The sequence below is a fragment of the Eptatretus burgeri genome, chromosome 2 (genome assembly GCF_056783735.1).
Source record: "Eptatretus burgeri isolate ZD-2024b chromosome 2, Ebu_testis_v1, whole genome shotgun sequence".
NCBI classification, from domain to species: Eukaryota; Metazoa; Chordata; class Myxini; order Myxiniformes; family Myxinidae; genus Eptatretus; species Eptatretus burgeri.
Window position 1 is genome coordinate 149,340,387 of NC_140962.1, and position 22,903 is coordinate 149,363,289.

The 22,903-nt window shown below is 43.8% G+C and overlaps 2 protein-coding genes across 2 annotated transcripts in view; one reads left to right on the forward strand and one right to left on the reverse strand.

The window, feature by feature from the left end:
- LOC147033509 (E3 ubiquitin-protein ligase TRIM7-like) overlaps positions 1-22,903 on the reverse strand; it is a 1,095,521-nt gene that overhangs the window by 642,967 nt on the left and 429,651 nt on the right. The window lies entirely within an intron of this gene.
- Positions 1-22,903, forward strand: part of LOC147033524 (E3 ubiquitin/ISG15 ligase TRIM25-like) — a 272,640-nt gene that overhangs the window by 10,596 nt on the left and 239,141 nt on the right. Inside the window, exons 4-5 of the mRNA XM_085855227.1 lie at positions 9,260-9,493; positions 10,370-10,392. Coding sequence (XP_085711353.1) covers positions 9,260-9,493; positions 10,370-10,392 — 257 coding nt within the window. The remainder of the gene's footprint in view (positions 1-9,259; positions 9,494-10,369; positions 10,393-22,903) is intronic.

The window sequence follows — 22,903 nt, forward strand, 5'->3', positions numbered from 1 at the left end:
ATATGCAAATTCTAGGATCAGGGGAGATTCACGCCCCTTTTTCTCCGTCCAATGGGCGAGCGTGGCTCCGCCCCCGAGCTCATTCTGATCCGGAAATTTGCATATGGAAATTTGCAAATTTCTCCTGCCGGCCTATAAAGCGCCGAGTGCAAGGCAAATCTGGGCAGAGTCAGTTTGGAAGAGCGGAGAGTGGCAGAAAAGCGAAGAGAGTTTTGGGGCAGAGTCAGTTTTGGAAGAGCGGAGAGTGGCAGAAAAGGCAGAGTCAGTTTGGAAGAGCGGAGTGGAGTCGGGAGGCGAGGGCGTCCCGGTGGTTTTCGGCAGTCGGCTGAGGAGAATTGGGGGAAGAGTCAGAGGAGCTCGGGTCCGAGGCAAGGAAGACGGCCGTCGGCGATGAGGTCGCGGTGGAATCACTCGTCACGGGACCCAAGCAAGCCAGCTATACTCTTTCCCCAGAGCATCAACAATTCCCCCCCCCCTTTTTCCCCCGCGCTGAGATAGTGTGAAAAGGGGGCCCCGTTCCCACCCCACTCCAAGCGGTGCCAACAAAACCCGTGAAGGAGCACGGAGACGGGGCACCGCCGCGCTGCCACATTTGCGGCTCATCACGAAGACGCGGGTCGGACCCATCCGGTCTCGCGGACCTGACCGCTCCTTCAGGTCCCGCGCAAATATTGGCCCACAGGCCCCGTCTGCCCCCTTGTCCTTGAGTGTGGCCTTTTCTTTTGCTTTTGAGTAAATGTGTTGGTGGCGCCGTCTGTAAAGTATAACTGTGTAAGTGTTGCCGTGTGCTCGCGTAGTCGGTAGTATCTCTGCATCATTGTTTCTTTTGTAGCATTTGATATATGTGCATTCTGTTTGGCTGTATATGTTCGCTCTCCGTGTGCCGCGGAATAAATGTGCATCATGTTTAACTGTTTTCCATTTTCGCTTCGTCTTTTCTTTAATTGAATCTCCATCTTGCTTCATGTAAAGGGTTGGTCGTGGGCTTAATACTCCCGATAATTAATCGGAACCGTCGAGGCCGACGATAACACCGCTCGGTTATCCCGATAGTACGGAACGGATCGCTTAAGCGGCCCGTGTCCGGAGTCGACCTGCGGCGACGTGCGATCGCCTGGTCTTCCCTCCGCGTGGGTACTTAGGTAGGTCGAGTTTGGCGAACAACACTATCCCACGCGGGTGGCCGATTGGCACGATCGTGGTGAGGCCGAAAGGCCCACCCGTGACTAGCTCCCGGCGTTAGTCCGAGAGGGTCACGACAGAATTGTCCGTCCGGTGGGCGACGTGCTGCGATTCGAGTCACGTGGCCGTTGGCGCGCCGGCGGGCGCGAATTCGCAACACTGGTGTCAGATCGTGGGACACAAACTCATCCCCCTCCTCGCGACACTGGTGTCAGAGAGCGGGAAACAAACTCTCCTGTCTCAAGCTAAATTCACGGGAATCGGTCCAGGGGTGAGAGGAACGACCCCTGATTCCCTCCAAATTACGAGCGATCTAAATTAACCCGTTACGAGAAATAAGATGGCGTCTCAAGGCGAGCGAGTGTCGGGGGTATTAGAAATGTATATGTGTAGTAATGTAGGATCCATGGCCCAGGATGGAATCCCCGTGCAGGAAATGTTGGTTGTGCAGGAACACGAACTCCCCCAACTGAACCCAGAGCCTGAAATAGGTGCGGCGGCGGCTGCGGTGTATGACACCTCCACTTCCCCTCTGCACCAAAACCCCCCGATCCGTGCCGAATATGCTCAGCCGAATGCACTCGAAGTGATTTTGCAAGCCATAAACGAAATGAAAAACGAAATAAAAGGCATGAACAAGCAAATGGATACAAACACAAATTAAATGAAAAACGAAATAAAAGGCATGGACAAGCAAATGGAAACAAATGCGCAAGGAATTTAGGAAGAAATGAAAGAACTGCGGGGTGCGACGCAGAACATGGGCCGAAGCCTGCAGGCGGGCATGAAGGCGACGACAGTGGAGCTCAAAATGGAGACGCCACGTGTGGGAGCGAACGAGCTGGATGGGAGTGCAACGGCTGTCAGGCCCGCAGTGGAGGCGGGTGAGGGCAAAATAATTCGGGGGACGTGTTGGACGAGAAGCGTGACGGAGACCGAGAGGGAAAAACTAATTGGGGTGACGGAGACGTGCACGAGGGAGATAAAAGACGAGGTGAAAGGAATTGGGAGGGAGAGAATAGAACAATTAAGACGGAAAGCAAGGATGAGGTACGCGGAGATCGTGAAAGAGCAAGGAGTGAAACAGAGGGAAGGACGGGAGCGACTTGAGGAGAAAGCAAGGTTGACCTACATAAAGATAAGGGAAAGACGCCAGAAAGAAGCAGAGACTAATAGACACGAGGGGACAACAGAAACTAATAAATGTACAGAGACACGGGAGATGGGAACGATAGAGCGAAGACAACACGATGAAGACGGGGTTAGAGACGCACACACACACGGAGTTAGTGGAGGACGATGAGGGTGAGCTCGTGGAACGTGTAGGGACCCGGTGTGAGCAGTTGGATAGAACCCTCCAGGAACGAGGGGAGGGAGTATGCCCCCTTGAGGCGAATCACGACCAGGTGGGTTCGGTCATGCTTTGCGAGTTCGAGGGGACGGGTGCTGTGGTCAGGTGCATGGAGAGCTTGGGGGGTATAGAGGCCCCGGAAACCCTTGTGGGGACACGAATCCCCACTGTGGTTGTCCCGGTGTGTGTGGTGCAAGGTGTGAGTGCGAGCCCGTGTATGGATGAGACCCCGTGTGGGAATGAAGCCCCGTGTGTGAGTGGTGTGGTGGCAAGTGTGCCGAGGTGGGTGCTTCCCAGCGTGCCATGTGTGAGTGAAATGCCGCGGGTGAGTGCCCCCGCGTGTGTGAGTAAGGCACGGTGCGTGAGTGAACGGCCGTGTGTGAGAGAGACAGCGTGTGCAAGGTCGCTGTGTGTGAGGGAGATGTCGGTCGGCATGTGTGAGCATGCAGCCACGTCTTCTGGTGTGAATGTAATGGAGTGGTGTGTGAATGGAGTAACATGCGGGAGTGCATGTGTTAAATGGCGACGAAGATGGCGACAGAGGAACGAAAGCCGGGTAGCGGCCGTAGCGCTTTTGAGGACCGCGCCGGGTTCACCCAGCAGCGAGCGCGATGTCCGTGCTGTGCAACGCACGAGGCTGCCACGTGCTCGCTTGCGGAAGTGAAACCCGGTCCGGAAACGCCAGCGGTGGATTTGCCGATCCCGCGGAATGAGAAAAGGTGAGGCAGGATAACGGATTTGGACCGGATGGGTTCTCCACACGAGCTTGTGTTAAGCTCCAATGGGCAGAGCACATGTGCTCGCATGGGGAGCCCCTCGGAGTGCGAGGTTTGCTTTTGTGGTGCGCACGGTGACGTCATGGCTGCACGTGGGGTTGGAATCCGGCAGGAGGGGTATCCCTGCCGGATGGTACCGTCCAAGAGGGATGAGGTACACGTGCAGCTGCATGATGTCACGGGCAGGTATACATATATGAATACATATATATATATATATTTGTATGTATACATATATGTATGTATGTATACATATATATATATATATATATATATGTATACATACATATACGTATATATGTATATATATATATATATATATATATATATATATATATATATATATATATATATATGTATACATACATATACCGGGCGTAGTGGCGTGCGCCTGTAATCCGGCTACTCGGAGGCTTGGGTTGGAGGATCGCTTGAGGACGGGGACTCTGCACTGGGCAGGGTGTAGAGCAGCCCGGAATCATGGCGAAACCCAAATCCTGATCCCTGTGTCGTAAGAGGCGACCAGGGTTGCGTCAGGAAGGGCATCCGGCGTAAAACCTGTGCCAAATCAGTATGCGGATCATAACGGATGATCCGCTGTGGCGACCCCTAACGGGAGCAGCCGAAAGATGAACAACATGTATACATACATATATGTATATATGTATACATATATATATATATATATATATATATATATATATATGTATACATACATATATGTATATATGTATACATATATATATATATGTATATATATATATATATATATATATATATATATATATATATATATATATATATATATATGAATTTATATATATATATATATATATATATATATATATATATATATATATATATATATATATATATATATATATATACGTACATATTGGGTGGTCGCCAGACTACCCTTATTCTCAGGTTTTCCGTCTGTCTGTATGTCTGTCTGTTTGTTTGTATGTAATAGACAGCTCTGGAGGCCAGAGGATTCAACCGATTATGATGAAACTTGACTGTTAGGTTCATACCAGGATCTCGTTGTATGCTTTTGAGCACCGTTTCTATGGATGCCACCATTGCCAAGCAATGGGACTTTGAAATTTTAGAAAAATCCGAATTTTTTTTTTTTCGAAAATCAAAAATCTGCTTCTGCACTTTTATTTGCACTATAATAAACCTCTTTGTCAGAAATTTTCAGCCCGATCTGTCAAAAACTGTATGACTAGTATGCAATTATGTTACTGTATGCTTTCACCCCTACCTCTGCGTTGGGATTCTCTAAAGTAGGGTTAGGGAATCAAACACAAATGATGAATGGACAGTTGCTCATCATGTTCCGATATGGAAAAACGAACGGCAAAAATGCCATCTGATGTGTTCTCTTATCTCCATATTTCAAATTTGCCTTAGTCTAGCGACCACCCATGTCGCCTTCCAGCTTGTGTATATATATATACATATACATATATATATATATATATATATATATATATATATATATACATATACATATATATATATACATATACATATACATATATATATATATATATATATATATATATATATATATATATATATATGTATATATATATATATATATATATATATATATATATATATATATATATATATATATATATATATATATATATATATATATATATATATATATATATATATATATATATGTATATGTATATATATATATATATATGTATATATATATACATATATGTATATATATATATATATGTATATGTATATGTATATATATATATATATATATATATATATATATATACATATATACATATATATATATATATATATATATATATATAGATATACATATATATATATATATATATATATATATATATATATATATATATATATATATATGTATATGTATATATATATATATATATATATATATATATATATATATATATATATATATATATATATATATATGTATATGTTGGTGAATCCTGGTGTCGGCGTAGTGGTTAGGGCAGCAGCTTGGGATCCAAAAGGTCCTGAGTTCAAGCCCCTTTGGGCCACTGAATTAATACACCAGGGGGTTGACTCAGCCTGTCATCCTTCCGAGGTCGGCGAAATGAGTACCAGTGTACTGGGCCGGTGTATACCCCGGTTGAAATAGGTGTACCATATCCCTGTGTTGTAAAAGGTGAAAAGGGTTGCGTCAGGAAGGGCATCCGGCGTAAAACATGTGCCAAATCATTATGCGGATCATACTGATGATCCGCTGTGGCGACCCCGAACGGGAGCAGCCGAAAAAAGAAGAAGAAGAAGAAGAAGAAGCCCTTTCTGACGCAACCCTGTTCGCCTCTTACAACACAGGGATATGGTACACCTATTTTAACCGGGGTATACACCGGCCCAGTATACTGGTACTCATTTCGCCGACCTCAGAAGGATGACAGGCTGAGTCAACACCCTGGTGTATTAATTCAATGGCCCAACGGGGCTTGAACTCAGGATCTTTTGGATCCCAAGCCTCTGCCCTAACCACTACGCCAACACTAGGGTGTGCGTGCGTGCGTGCGTGAAGTAAGATCGATCACTTGGACGAAAGTTTTAAAAGTCGAACGTTTCAAGCTCTCACTTCAACCCATCATCGGAGATGGGATTAAGAAAACCCCTGCGGTACCATTTATGCATAACGTTGAGAGATTGATCATCCTGATTGATAACACCTGAATTAATATCACTTTATGGATTAACTAATTCCTTTTTACATTCTGTAAAAGTGCTCGGGGTGATTAGCACTTGTTGTGTGTTTACAGATGTTCTAGCTGGTGACTTAATGCTTGATACATCGGGTGTAAATCGATATGTCTATTAATTGCATTGTCTTTCAAATACGAGGCCTCTTGCAGCTGTCTGGATGTTCTTTGCCCGATCACCTCGGCCTCAGTGAACATGAATTGATGGTCTTGTCTGATACTGTGCATTGCGACCTGGGAGAGCGGATCCTTTCTCCGTAGTGCTAACTGTTGTTCGTGTTGTTTGTCTTTAGTCTCGTCGAGGTCTCTCCAATGTAGTGGGCTGCGCAGTTGCTGCAATTTGTTTTATAAATGACAGATGATTTGTCCTCCAGATTCAATCAGTCTTTTGGTTGCATGATCCTGCGTTTAATGGTAGCCTCAGGTCTATGTGCGATGCCGACTTCAAACGGGACTTACAGGTGAGCAGTAGCTTCTGATATGTTGGTCACGTATGGAAGGGCACGCCAGAACTTTGGTTTATGTTCCACGATAACTTGAGAGCCAAAGAAGGTCCATAACTTGAGCTTTTGTCATATATCTATATATAAACAACTATTGAGTTCAGCTCAACATCCCTCTTCCTGCTCTCTCAACTGTCCATTATTACCTCTCACCATATTTAACTCCAGGAAAGAGCTGATAATTACTCGTAAATAAAAGCTTTAAAAAAAGAAAAGAGAAAAAATCAGTCGTAGAGAGACACCTTGGCAAAACAGCACAAAGTAGAATGGCACTCGGTAAAGGCCATATCTCTATCAGGTGGAACAGTTCACGTTTTCTATCCCCCAGATGGGCTGTATCCGAACCAAATTCCAATCCACTTGTTCTTGTCTCCTATTCAACTCATCCACCTTGTTTTTTCACAACTCGTCTACAACTTTTGAGATTATAGTGATATATTTTGTTTTTGGTCCAATCAATCAATTTTAGAAACTCGGCCTGTGTTGACCTTTTGACCTTAAAATAAATTGGTCGTTGAATTCAGCGACCTGACATGAAAATGCTCTTCAAATTTCAAGTGAATCGGATGAAAATTGAGGATTTAAGAAAATTTGGCCTTTTTGCCTATTTTGACCTTTTGGCCTATGTTTACTTAATAATTAATATGCGATTTAATTCACTGACATGATCTGCAAATGCTCTTCAAATTACAAGTTAATTGGATGAAAATTTAGGATTTTAGAAAATTTGGCCTATTTTGACCATTTGGCCTACGCTTACCTCAAAATTAATAGGTGGTTGAATCTATCGACCTGAATTCCAAATGTTTTTTTAAATTTCAAGTCAATCGGATGAAAATTGACAATTTTAGAAACAATTAAAAAAATTGGCCTATTTTGGGTTGACCTTATGGCCCATGTTGACCTTTGATGACCCTAAAAGTAATAGGTGGTTGAATTCACTGACCTGATTTGCAAATGCTGTTCAAATTTCAAGTCAATCAGATGAAATTTGAGGATTTTAGAAAATTTGGCTCAAATTGGTTGAGAGATCAGGTCTATGTAGACCTTTTCAGTTGACCGAATTTTAAGAAACTTCAATGCGTGACCGTCGCAGGATCAGTGACATTAATCTGTGAAAATTTAAGGAATATTGGTTGAACGGTTTGGGCTGGAGGTGAGTGGACACACAAACATTCAAACACAAAAACAAAAACAAATGGAGGTGATCAACATACTTGTCCAAAACATTTTTGGCCAAGTAACAAGAGAGAAAGAGGCCATTTGCTTTGGATGTTGAAAATGCAAATCTGATCTTGATGAGGAAAGTTTCCAGCTCAACAGTCACCTCATTTGCCACCCTTCCCCAGTAACTCCCTGCCACGCAGCAGGAGACTGGGTTTTGGTGTGTGTGTGTGTGTGTGTGTGTGTGTGTGTGTGTGTGTGTGTGTGTGTGTGTGTGTGTGTGTGTGTGTGTGTGTGTGTGTGTGTGTGTGTGTGTGTGTGTGTGTGTGTGTGTGTGTGTGTGTTTGTCTAGTCCATAGCTTGAGCTTTGGTCATCATATATGAGGAACACTACTTAATAATTCGGTCAAATATTAAAGGGCAAAGTTACAGTGAGGAAAAATAGTCCTGAAAAGCCATCCCCCACCCCCAACCCCGATCAGTGTTCGGTAACATAGATATATATGAGGCTTCACGAGGAGGAGTGATGCAAGCGCCATTTTTTTAAATGATATTATGATAATAGGGGAAGGGTTAAATTAGTGCGATATGGCATGAACTCCAAAATGGCCGAAGTGTCCCTTACATCACTCCTCCTCGCGGCGCCTCATATGTACATATGTCGGAAGTGTCTGTTATTTGTTAAGAGCATGAATCGAAAACCATTCAGTGAAGGAAATTGAAATTTTACCACATGTAATATGACCATGTGATATAGTGGTCACTCTTTTGAGGTCAACACAGGCCAATTTTCTAAATCCTCAATATTCATCTGATTGACTTGAAATTTGAACAGGATTTTCAGAAAAATTACAATTATGTGTCACATGGTTTGGCAGCCATGTTGGATCTAAGGGAAAATCTTTGAAAATCTTCAGAAAAACACCACTTAATTGATTAATGCAAAATGTAACTAATTGATCAACTACTAATGGGAAATATACTTTCATAAAGATGATGTCATTGGTCACATGGTCTGGCAGCCATATTTGATCAAAGAAAAAAAAAACATTAAAAAACAAGAGTTGGCTCACACCAAGTCCTTCTCAAGACTGTGTGCGGTATTTATTCCATGAATACCATCGAGTTGCTTTTTGGTTTTTTTGTGCAACCTTTGAGATCGAACACAACAGGGGTTTACATTGAACATGGACAGATGTATATCCATCAATGCATTTGCTTTGAATGATATTTTCTATTTTCACTTTCCTCCTCCATGTGCATCAATTTTTAAAACCAATAAATTTAAATCCTTAAATGTTAATTTAGACTTGTTGGAAGTTGAAATCTCCCATTGGATTCCCGGACCAAATACGCTTTGTAGATAAGAGTGCCCACTTAACTTTATAATCAAACCCACTCCTGTAACCAGTGATCTGATCCTATCCAGACATAATCCATTGTACCTTTTGTTAGTTTCTACATTTTTTTTATCTGAAAGTTTCTTCTTAATTCTTGAATAATTCAATCAATGATTCCTCCCAGCAATCAGGCAGAGATGCTGAAGACATGTTGGAGGAGAAGCGAAGGAGGGTGTGCCAATTTGTGAATGAATCTGTGGATCTGATGAAGAGTCAAATCAACAAAAGGAAAATGGAGAAGCTTTCTCTTCTTGGGAAGCAGAGAGAGAAACTGGAGCAGCAGATGGAGTTTCTACGTCAAGGAAAATCCACGATGCAAACAGCACTCCAAGACCTGGAGGCCATTTCATTTCTACAGGTGTGTTTTATCATTAACAAATTACAAAAGTTATAATATTTAAAATATATGGTGAAGGGGAAGTCTGTCATCATTTGAGTAAAATCCTTCATAATTTGAGAGCTGTTACATGTCGTGGTCAATAATATAGGTACAGGGTACGTTGCAATGCTTCAAATTTTTTTTTTATAAAATGGATTAGAAAGGTGAGTGAATGCATTTCCACGTGTGTTTAGGTCATGCATGAAGTGAGATTTTGGTTTTTATCAAACTGATGGTTTGAGATGAGTGAGTTTGGATCATGCGGTCTAAAGCAAAGATACAGCACAACTACCAGGACACTGTTAAGCGTTTCCATTTGTTCTATTCAGGGATATTATCCAAGGGATGCTCATGGAGACCTCCAACCACCATGATAGCATGGCTTTCATCAAGCGCTGGATCATCTTTAATATTTTGGTTTATCCAATGCCAAAGTGACCTGTGTGCAACACCTGGAGAATATTAATATGAATGATGTTCAACAAACCACTTCACATACTCTGTACCTGAATGATTCAGTGTTATTAATGTGAATACTGTTTGGTTAGAGATTTATCTGATCAGGAGTTTTCACCAAAGGGAAGTGCAGCACTGCTTGAAAAATGAAAATCAAATTTATCCTTTTCTTAACAAATTTAAAATGCCTTCCTTTATTATCACGTGCATGTGAAGCGAAAAGTGCTTTCAAAAATAAATAAATCGTAATTTCATTAAAATTGATGAATGTAAATGAACACTGTGGAGGGTATCGTGTTCGTTGATCTCTCTGGTATTTAATATATGAAAAGAAACATTCATTCATTCATTTATTCATTCAAATATCTTGATCTCATCCTTTGTTTTCTTCCATTTCAGGGTTCCAAGGACCTGCTAAAAAGGTTGGACTATATTGATGTTAACACATTGTCAGCACATCCTGATGTTTTTAACCCAATCATGCTTGAAACATTTGAAGATATTTATAATCCTCACCTTGTCGAACTGTTTACACTTCACAAAAAAACATTCTCAAAAATGCCAAACTTGTTGTCTCCATGGTGTTTTTCTGTCCTACTTTATGTGAGTGTACCTGGAATCGTCACTGGAGCTTGAAGGAAAGAAAGGTTATTCTCATCTTCCCGTTTAAACCCACTCACTATTTATATATTTTTTAAGATGGAGATTATCCTTAAAAGATCTTCCGCTTCTGGCTTCTCACAAGGCAGACGAGGCTGACTTCGCTCCTTCAATGATAAAAGTTCCCCCCCACCCCTATGAGTTCTGTTGTTTTTTTTTTTTTGCTTCATGTTGTGTTAATTTCTGTTCTTATGAGTCCTGAATGTCTTCGTATATTTGTTGTTTTGTTTGTGTGCAGTCGAGGCTCATGGAGGAGTGAGAACAGAACTGACCCAGGATGAAAATAACAACAAGAACCGAATAAAGGGAGGGGAACGCCAACAGCAGGGATGAGGGAACGGACACAGAGACAGACACAGACACATGGAAAAATGATGGTGATGGGTGGACACGGGGTGAACAAGATGTTACTTAGGCCAAAGTCACATTTGCTCTACGGGAGGATACGGCAGCCGTACGCCCTCTGAATTGACAGAAACGTGCGGCGGCCGCAGAGTTTCTGCGGGGGCCTCAGAGTGGCCCTACGCTGTTTGGCTATCTTTTACAGGCCGTAGGGGTCGCCGTGGAATTATAACACGGAGTTATAACTTTTTTTCATATCTACGTTCGCCGTAGCAAGTCGACAAGCCGAAAAAAAAAAAAACTGGTAAAAAAATAAAAAAAAATGAACCCACTCGTTACCGTCCGTCGGGCCGCACGTTCACCTTAGGGCCCCCCTGCGGTCGCCTTGTGGGCACCTTGAGGCTACCTTGCGTCTGCCTTGAAAATTATATGGCCGCTGCAGGGCCCCTCAAGGTCACCGTGCGACATCAAATCAAAGACCGTACGGCAACCCCACGTTTTCGGTCTCCACAATTTCTAAATACGCCGTGTGGCTCCCAAAAAATAAAAACATATGTGACTGCTACATTGTATGACCGTGGAAATACTGCGGCCGCCGTATAATTGCTAGTGGCCGTAGATTTTGGAGATCCTACAGCCGCCGTGGCAAATGTGACTTAGGCCTCATTCAGGTTACTCATTTGTCGTCATGGAAAGGTCTGGTGTTGGCTTAATGGTTGGGGTGACATGCTTTGGATTATATGGTCCTGAGTTGAAATCCCGCTTAGCTGTTGAATTAATACCAGGTGGAGTTAAGTTGGCCTGGCATCCTTCCGAGGTCGGCAACATGAGTGCCAGTATGCTGGTATACTATGTCGGAGTGGGGACCAGTCCAGGATTGTGCCCAATAGCCAAGGAGACTGCTTTAGCAGCACCAACGCTCTGCACAGAGTATGGTCCCAATCTCCTCCTCCTTGTCATTTGTCATCATGTCCTTGACTCTTCTCCTCCCTTGATTTCCTTCCCCATTCCTGATCTATGAATGAACAGTTTTGGGTTGACTGAGGGAGGAGGTTCATTATAAATGCCATTTGTATTATTAGTGGGACACAAACTTCATGAAGTTCCTTTAAATATTTACAAACGCTGTTTTGTTAATTGTTTTTATGACACATGGTCCGGTTTCTATCTCCAGATCTCAAATCACAATCTTTGTTTCCTTCTCACTTTCTTATCTGTATAACTTCTTCACATTCCCTCTTCTGATTGAATCGTTTCTCAAACAGCCATACCCCTCACTTTTTCAGCCCTCATCTCCTCACCCCTCATCTCCTCACCCCTCATCTCCTCACCCCTCATCTCCTCACCCCTCATCTTCTCACCCCTCATCTCCTCATTCCTCATTCCTCATCCCACCACATTTTGTTCCCTCCTTTGTGATCCTCATTTGAGTTTGTCTTGTTTTGTTCATTCCTTTCTCTCTCCTTATTTTCATTCTCTCCCATCCTCCTCACCTTAAAGCCATTTATTTCTGCATTGTTGAGATCTCTTTTGTTCATTGATACACTTGAAGTGTCAAACATCCTTGAATATTCTGTTCTTCTCATTTCTCGTGTTCCACGTGGTCTAATTGCTTCTTCTCTCCATGTCCATCTGTGTGTGCTCTCTGCTCACCTTCTTTTTAAACTCATCTTTACTCAACTCAAACTCCTCGTTTTTATTCCTCGTTTTCCCTTCTAAACCATTTCAAAAGAGTTCATGGAACACCTTATCCCACGCTGTCTTGATAAAAAGGACATGGAAGGGTCTTTTCAACCCTTGGTTTGCGTTTCCGAGCGAAACCTATATTTCTTTCGAGCCGCGAATTTTGTTCCCTTTCTTCTGTCTATCTCCTGGCAGGAAGTCGAGTCCAGGGCCAACTGACTCCTATGTCTGTTGCTTGCCTCATGCACTTTATCGCATCTTTCAATCATGTCATTCATTTATTCTTTCTCCAGAGCACACCTCATTCTCTTCAACCCTCTCTGACCCACTCTTTCCATACTGTCCATAGTTTTTGTCTGCCTGCTTCCTTTGTACTCATTGATTAAGCTCCTCCAGAATCTAGACTTTTGAATAAAAATACAAAAATGCTCTCGATTTGTTTTACACTTGCAAATACCACCCATCACTTCACTGACGGGAACACTGACATGGTGGGGGGGGGTGTGGGACGAGGGGAGGTAGAGGAGGGAGGTGGAAAGAGGGGGGAGGGGAGCGAGAAGGGCATTAGAGTGAGGAAGTGGTGGAGGAAAGGGAAGGCAGACGTGCAGTGGAGCATCAATTAAAAGTCATAGTGTCTCAACAAAATGATTCTGCATGGAATAACAGTGAAGATGGAAACAAAATAATGTTTGAAATCCATTTTATATCGGTCAAACTATAAATACCACCCAGAGACAAACACCGCTCGGACACATCCAAAGACAAATTCCCGTGGACAAAAACACCGCCCGGACACACTCTCATCTGGACACGTCTTGAGACAAACCCCACCTGGACATAACCACCATCCAGACACATTCGAAGATACGCATCCGAGACAAACTCTTGTCCAGACAAAAACACCACCCTGATACATTCGGTGACAGCACTGCCCGGACATAAATACCTCCGGGACGCATCTGGAGCCAAGCTGTCCTGAGACAAACACTGCCCAGACGCGTTCAGAGCCAAGTTGTCCAAAGACAAACACTGCTCGGACACGTCCGGAGACAAACTCCCATCCGGACATAAACACCGCCAGAACACAACCTCTCCTCTTCACATAAACACTGCCTGGACATGTCCGGAGACAAACTACCATCCGGACACCTCTGGAGAGGAATACCTCCCGGACCCATCCGGAGATGAATACCACCTAGAGACAAACCCTGCCTGGACATAACCACCGTCCAGACATAATGAACATCCGGATGTAGAGAGATGGAGATAGAGAAATGGAGAGATAGAGATAGAGATATAGAGAGATAGATATCAAAGAGAATATGTCATGCTTTGTGAAACAAGCACACACACACACACACACACACACACACACACACACACACACACACACACACACACACACACACACACACACACACACACACACACACACACACACACACACACACATACACACATACACACATACACACATACACACATACACACATACACACACACACACACATACAAACATACAAACATACACACATACACACATACAAACATACACACATACACATACACACATACACACATACACACATACACACATACACACATACAAACATACACACATACACACATACACACATACAAACACACACACATACAAACATACACACATACACACATACACACATACACACATACACACATACACACATATACACACACACACACACACACACACACACACACACACACACACGCTTGGCCGATATCAGCAATTTTTCGGGAATCGACAGGTTGGAGTCAGTGTGATTAACAACTACAGTACGTACTGTATAAAACCCAGAAGCCTTGAGTAGCTTTCACTGAAAAACAGTCACATTTATGAAGAGTAGCCAAACCCGTGCTTTGTGCGGTTTTGAAAGTGAGGGTTCGTTCGGATGTCAATATATCCAGTGTTCACAATGTGATTTGTGGAATTTCTTTAAATACAATGTTTCTTGTTACATTTCTTTTTTGTGTCAAATGCACTTTCTGAGGTGGTCAGCATGTGCAGAAGAGACGTTGCAGACATTGTTTTCACTTGCAGTGTGTGGTGTTTGCAGATGTTGAGACCTCACATTGCAAACACCAAGCTGTTAGACCTCACAAACCAGACCTCACAAACACCATTGAGACCTCACATTGCAGACGTTGTTTTCGAGGAGTGGCATTACGCCTCTCACCAGTGATGATCTGTCAACGACAGACGCAATGACGTCAGCAAATGACTGATGATGTCATGACGTCATTATGCCTCAGTGGTGACGTCACCAGTCGCCATGCAAATGAATGTAAAAATTAGAAAATCGGCAAAAATTCCCAAACCTCTCGGTCTGTCGCAATCTCACATAGCCTATGCTGTACATTAGACCGCAGAGCACCTGCATGCCGAAAGTGGTGACAATCCGTCCAGCAGTTTCGGAGGTGACACGTCCACAAAATATGGTTTAGCATATTAATATAATAACTAGCCGAAATCCCGTCATAGACGGATTCCATTCCATGAGACCAATATGACAACCAGTGGCATCTCTTGTAAGAGCCGGATCCCAGTCGATGTACTCCGTGGCCTTACCTAATGAGGCCTACAAAACGTCCTTGTACACAACATTTTTGGTGTACACTTATCCTTGTGAAGAAGTCCACTGATTTGTGCACATGTCTACTTTGACGTACAAACACCGTGTCAAAACTTCTCAGGTCACAGTACCAAGAAAAACGTGACGCGACCGCGAGGAGGAGCACAGAATTGGTCCTTCAGTCTTAATACACAGATAGAAGATACAATGTTTCTTGTTACATTTTTTGTGCCAAATTCACATTCTGAGGGAGTCAGCATGTGCAGAAGAGGGTTTTACATTGCAGACGCTATTTTCGAGGAGTGGAATTACACCTCTCAGTGGTAACGGTCTGTCGACGACAGACGTAATGATGTCACCGAATGACCGATGATGTCAATACGTCCTGACGCCTCTCAGCGGTGACGTCACACGTCGCCATGTAAAACGAATGTAAAACAAAAAGTGTTTATTCTGCTTCAGAGTTGAAGTTTGATTATTGCCAATATGTGCGATGCACTCTTACAGCTACGAAGTTTCTTTCAGTCCAGGTCACAGTACCGAGAAAAACATGAGGCGGATGCTTGGAGGAGAACAAAATGGGTCCTTCAGTATTAATATAATAATGTATCAGGGAGATAGTCACAAACATTAATCTTTATAATTCAGGTGCATTTGACGGGTGGAAAAAAATTTGGCTCGGTAATTTAGAAAATACGTTAATAAGACAAACAGCTCAGAAATCGGGCATTATCAAATATATTTTGCTTTGAAACTCACAAAGAGAAACATATAGCCTTTGTAAAGCAAATCCAATAACCAAATGCTTTAGAAACAGGTGCCAAGGGCAAAGGAAAATCTGATAGAACCTCCTTAAGATATGGGATGAAACCTTTCCACCACGGCACCCGTCACAGGCATGGCATGTCCACACACCCATGGAGAGTTCGTACAGATCCAAATCTACCCATATGTACCATGTTGGTGTGTGCTGTATGCGTACCTCAACCTTGTAGTAACTGTCGACTGTACATCCCGATCAGGACACGAACTGTATCATTATCAACTGACACGAAATGTCCTGTACAACTCGGTAAGTGGCTTGAGCTCAAGCAATTACTCCAATGGAATGCCTGGCTTGGCAACCGATTACCAATTGCCGATGATACAACTATGCACACAGAAATGCCCGTTCAATGTCCGAATTGGACAAATCAACACTTCTTTTCGTAGTCGGAACTGCTGATACTTTCAAATCTGGAGCTTACATTTTGTAGTTCTGCTTAGTTTAAGAAACTCTCTCAGTCATTCATAATATGCACAAATGAAATATAGCCATGAACACTGGTGTCTCCAGGCGTTTATAAGAACTGCAATATACCCAGTGATTTATAGCTGTGATGAACAGGCATTTGATAATATGAGTGAGGAAAGTGAAAAAAATAAACTTTGTCATTAAATCGTTGCGACCTGTTCAAAGTCAAGGCATGGTTGAGCAGGCAAAAAAACATGGTGGCTTTCGACCCCAGTGAGGTTACCCAGGAAACGCCTTTAGACCCCAGACAGTGAGGTGGCCAAGGATGGTGAAGGATATAATAAAATAACGCTATTAATGATCTTCAAAAGGGGTGTTTTAATTATCCCAAACACCCAATTTTCACTCTTGCACTTCGTTGGAGTATTCTTAGAATGCATGCCAAGTTTCAGGCTTCAAGGTTTTATCGTTTTGGAGTTATGGAGGAGACAAGCCTGGTGTTGGCGCAGTGGTTAGGGCAGCGGCTTGGGATCCAAAAGGTCCTGAGTTCAAGCCCCGTTGGGCCACTGAATTAATACACCAGGGGGTTGACTCAGCCTGTCATCCTTCCGAGGTCGGCGAAATGAGTACGAGTATACTGGGCCGGTGTATACCCCAGTTAAAATAGGTATACCATATCCCTGTGTCGTAAGAGGCGACCAGGGTTGCGTCAGGAAGGGCATCCGGCGTAAAACATGTGCCAAATCACTATGCGGATCATACGGGTGATCCGCTGTGGCGACCCCGAATGGGAGCAGCCAAAAGAAGAAGAAGAAGAGTTATGGAGGAGACACACACACACACACACACACACATTGCCTTTTATTAGTGTAGAATTTTAATTATTTACCACTCTTTTACAGATAACTTGTTTTGGTATGTAAAAAATGTATGATTGTAACAATATTGTCGCCTTCAAAAAATTGTTTAACTGATGTTTGTCCTTTTTAATCCAAGGCTCGAGACCATGTCAGACTTTAAATCTGTGAAGATCACACCGCTCACTGTTCTGGACTTCTCGAAGGAGGAGAAGAATTTCGACGTGCTCATCAAGCTCAATAACAACTTCCTGGAGAAGATACAGAGTAAGTGACACAAACTGGACATTTCATCAAGAAAACAAGAAGGGAACACAAAAGGTGACACAAATATGGAAGGAAAACAGGAAGAGAAAAGTCGAGAAAAGGAACAAATAGCAATGTAAAAAAATTATCTTGCACTTCCTTGGAGTTTTCTAAGAATGCATGCAAAGTTTCAGGCTGCTCGGTTTTATCGTTTTGGAGTTATGGAGGAGACACACACACACACACACACACACACACACACACACACACACACACACACACACACACACACACACACACACACACACACACACACACACACACACACACACACACACATACACACACACACACACACACACACACTGCTTTTTATTAGTGTAGATTTTTAATTCTTTACCACTCTTTTACAGATGCCACTCTTTACCCCTCTTTACCACTTTTTACCACTCTTTACCACTCTTTACCACTCTTTACCACTCTTTTGCATCTTTTCCAGATACCAAAACAATTGAATGCTGTATTTGAACGCTAATTGAACGTACTTTTCCTTTTTGTAAACCAATTCATTGCTCAGGAAGAGTGATGTCACAGAGGGCAAAAAGCCAACATGTTTTGGTGGGGCAACAGGTGTACACAGCAGTTGGATGCAACAAGCTAGGTAACCATCGAACAGGAAAAAATAACTTAAGATGGGAGGGCAGGAAATATCCTCACCTGAAACCACAAGGCTTCAGTGAGGTGGGGTTCACAAGGGCAGAGATATTTGCAGGTAGTGATGGGTGGTGACACGATATGCTGGTATAACACGTACTAAAAGTCCCTGGATGGAAAATTTGGATTGAATCATCTTTGGAAAGCAGTTCCACAAATCGAATAAAGGAGTGGATATTTGCAGAAAGTCGAGTTATTGGGAGTTTGACCCGAAGGGGTTACTGTAAGAACGAGTCATCCTCGATAATCTTCGGATGGTCAGAGGTCGAAGAGAGCAGAGAGAGGGATCAATACTGGAGGAAATGGGAAATAACAGAGAGTCGACCAACCTCTGCAAAGTGAGAACAGCAGGTCTTGTGCTTTATTCTTGTCATGCGAGATGACAATAATATTGATGGTTTTAGATTCTAACTATTCCAGGAGAGACAGATGTGTTGTGGAGATGCAAGGCCATTGGACAGACCATTAACCTGATGTGCTATGGACAAAGCCTTTGAGGTTGTGAATAGTTTTAGTTTCCCCACACATGCAAAGCAAAAAGTGGGGTGAAGGAATTTCTTCATTTCCATCCATCTGTCTGTCGAATCAGTTTATGATCATCAGTTTATGATCGAGTAACAACTGAATTAAATTGAATGCTGCATTTTGAACACTAATCAGAACATGAATTGGAAGACAAGTCTTTCGTTTTACCGTACTTTGGCTCTGAATTCGTCCTGATCGCACATGCGCAGAGAGGAGTCAGATTAATGCTTTACTCTGTCTGCCTTCCTGGTACTCAATCAAAATTGAAAATCAATGTAATTGGGAAACTTCCTGTTTTTTTAAGGATATAATTGCTCAAACAACAGACACGAAGATCGAATATGACGTTTTAGATTGAGTGATGTAATAGACAATGAGTAAAATGGTGGTAAAACCCAGATTTAATTCATCACTTAATTTGTTCATTTATATTTTTATTCAATGTCGAGGCTCGTATAAGAGCGAACACACAGAAAGTATAACAAGGAGAGCAGGAGACGAGAGGAACAGGAGAGGGAAGCCCAAAACAGTGGGGAACAGAGACATGAGAAGATCTGTGGAAGGGAATGGGATGGGGTGAGGTACACAGGATAAACAAGATTGTACTACAGGGAATTTCAGGAAGGAAAGCAGGGAATTTGAAGGAGGTGGGTTTGGGGTGGATTAACGGGGGTTTACCAGAAGATGGCTGCTGGCAGACCATCAGCGCCCTGCGGAAATATGGGCGGGACAGATAGCAGACAGAGTGGGGTGGGGGCCAGGGCGAGGCCGGAGAGACAGTGAAAGATAGAAAGACCACGGACCTGCCTGCGATGAGAGAGTGAGGCCTAAGGCCTAAGTCACATTTGCTCTACGGAGAGGATACGGCGGCCATACTCCACCCCCCCCCCTGAATTGATAGACGTGCGGCGGCCACATAGTTTCTGAGGTGGCCCTACACCGTTTGGCTATGCTTTACAGGCCATAGGAGTCGCCGTGGTAATATAGCGCGGAGTTATAACTTTTTTCATTTCTACGTTGGCCGTAGCAATTCGACAAGCCGAAAAAAAAAAACTGGAAAGAAAAACTAAATGAATAATAAAAAAAAGAACCCAATCGTTACCATCCGTCTGGCTGCATGTTCGCCTTCAGGCCCCCCTGCGGTTGCCTTGCGGGCACCTTGAGGCTACCTTGCACCTGCCTTGAAAATTCTATGGCCGCCGCAGGGACGCCCAAAGGTCACCGTGCGACATCAAATCAAAGACCGTACTGCACCCCCACCTTTTCGGTCTCTACAATTTCTAAATACCTCGTGCGGCTACCCCAAAAATAAAAACATATGTGACTGCTACATTGTGTGACCGTGGAAATACTGCGGCTGCCCTAAAATTGCTAGTGGCCGTAGATTTTGTAGACCCCACGGCCACCGTGCCAAATGTGACTTAGACCTGAGAGACCCAAAGACTCAGCCTTATCGTGGGAGATGCCAATGATCCCAAATGCCTTGGATTCCACAGCGTAAAGCTGAGAAAGGTGAGATGTGGGAGCACCAGCCCAGAGAGGGGAAAGCAGCATTCCATCAGGCTGCAGATGAAAGCTTTGTACATCGTCAGGTGTACCAAGGAAGGACTTTGCACGATGGAGGATGCCCAATCGGTGATTCGTTTTGGAGGCCAGCTTTGTTATGTGGCTTTCTCAGGAAAGATCATGGCAGATAGTGAGGCCCAAAAGTTTGAATGAAAGGATTTCTTCAAGGGGATTGTTGAGAAGTAGATGGGGGTGGGGGTGTTCCAGACAGTCCTTTTGGAGAGACATTGTTCGTGTGTGAGATTTGTCAGGATTGAAAGAAGACACGTTCCACGTGTTAGACCAGCTTGTGATTTTATCCTCATCTGCAGAGAGTGAAGAGGCTGCCGCTTGCCGATCTGAAGGATGACAGATGGTATGGCAAGAGTGTGGAGTCATCAGTAAAGAGAAGAAGAGGATTTTCCAGAGAATCGGAGAGATCAGTGTTGAAAATGAGAAAAAGCACTTGGCCCAGAACACCACCTTGAGGAACACCGGCCGAGACAGGAAGAAGGGCGAGTGAATTCCATGAAGGGCCACACGTTGGCTGCGACAGGAGAGGAAGTCTGCGAGCCATGAGTGGAGATTCCCTTGGATACCGTTGGAAGAGAGTTTGGTGAGCAGGGTGGAGTTCCAGAACATATCGAAAGCAGGCGATATATCGAGGGAGATGGCTCTGATCTCATGTCTGGCATTGAGAACCTCCATCCATTGTTTGGAAAGCAGGAGCAGTCCTGGGTTGAGTGACCTGCTTTGAATCCAAATGGATGACCGGAAATCAGGCCATTGGAGAAGAAGAAGGATTTAATGTCGGAAGCGATGATGGATTCCATAACCTTGCTTATGATTGGGAGAAGGCTAATTGGTCTGTAGTTGCAAGAATTTGTTTTTTTGCACCATTTTTATGCAGAGTGGTAATGTTTGCTGATTTCCATGCATATGGCAGATGATCTTGAGCAAATGAGAGGGTGAATAGAACCGAGGGAGTGTGAGCAAGAGCAGCAGAGGTTTTTTGGACATCTGGGCAGATGCCATCTGGACCGGTTGCAGAATCAGTCGAGGTTTGACACTCTCCACCTTGTCACGAGAAAATGACACAGAGTCCAGGAACAGCTGGGTGCAACTGGGTAAGGTGGGTACAGAAAGCGATGGGTTTTGGGGACAAGATTCCGAAGCAAACAAGGAGTTTCGGCTTTCAGCCTTTTCACGTGCAGTCAGCTGAGCGGCCATTTGAGGTGAGGGAGGGGATGGAGGAGCAACATACACCAGAAACAAACTTAACTAGATGCCTCCAGGATTTGGTGGAGGCAGACGTGTTTAAAAGTTCGGACTTGAGATTAGAAACATGTTGTTTCCTGGCTCTTCTCAGGGTAGACACACACTTGTTCCGAGCTTTGTGGAGGGAACCGAGATTGCCTTCAGTTGTATTTGCCTTCCATGAGGCGAAGGCAAGTTGTTTAAGGACAACTGTCTCACCGCAAGCTTCAGTGTTCCATCGATGGGAGGAAGGGAAGGACAACTGAAGACAAGATGGGATAAATCTGTGAATGAGAGAGAGAGAGCAAATTTCTTGAAAGAATTCCCAGGATGAGTTGATGTCAGAGAAAGTAGAGATGGGAGACCAGTCTAGAAGTTTGATGGCTGCTTGAAGTCCTTGCCAGTCGACCTGAGTGAAATGCCAGACTCGACGGCACTGAGGTGGTTTTCTCATAACAGCCAGAGAGATGTCCACTTTGACAAGCATGTGGTCAGATGAACCGATTGGAGCAGAGAAAGAACAGCAGACGTTTTCTGGTAAATTGGTCAAAATCAGATCCAGAAGAGATGAAGTACCATTCGTTGAGATCCTGTTCGGGAAGTTGACAGATTGTGTCGGTCCCAATGAGTCACAGAAGTCTTTTGCCAAAGTGCCATGGCAGGTGAGGGAGGTACCCACACCGAGCCAACTGACATGATGACAATTTAAGTCGCAACATATGAGGAAGAGGGAGTTGGGATGAGAGCACAGAAGTTGGTCCATGTTTTTGGCAAGCGAGTTGTAAATGGAGTCATCACCGTTTGGTGGACGATGCAACACACGTATAAACATGAGGTGGGAGTGCAGGGGAAGCCGTAGCCAGATGTATTCCTGGGGATGGGGGAGTGAGGGCAGTGCGAGGATTGTGAGGAATAGAGTTTTTGATGGAGAGAAACTCTGCTGCCATGACAAGACTCAGGTCTGTCATACCGGAGGAGGGAGTAACCAAGGAGAGATACGAGCGAGTCAGAGACGTCTTGAAGAAGGAAAACTTCTGTTGAACAGATTGTCTGGTTTTTCAGTGGCAACCTGCATGGAAAGATCTGTCTGGTTTGATTGAAGGCCTCAAATGCTTGAGGTCCACACTGTTAACGAAGACAGAGGGGAGGAGGCTTTGGGTTTAGGGGAGGGGGAAGGGAGGAGGGCGGGGTGAGAGTGGAAGAGAGAGATGTTGACTGTTTGGGGGATAACAGAAGAGCTTGGGGAGAAGGCCAG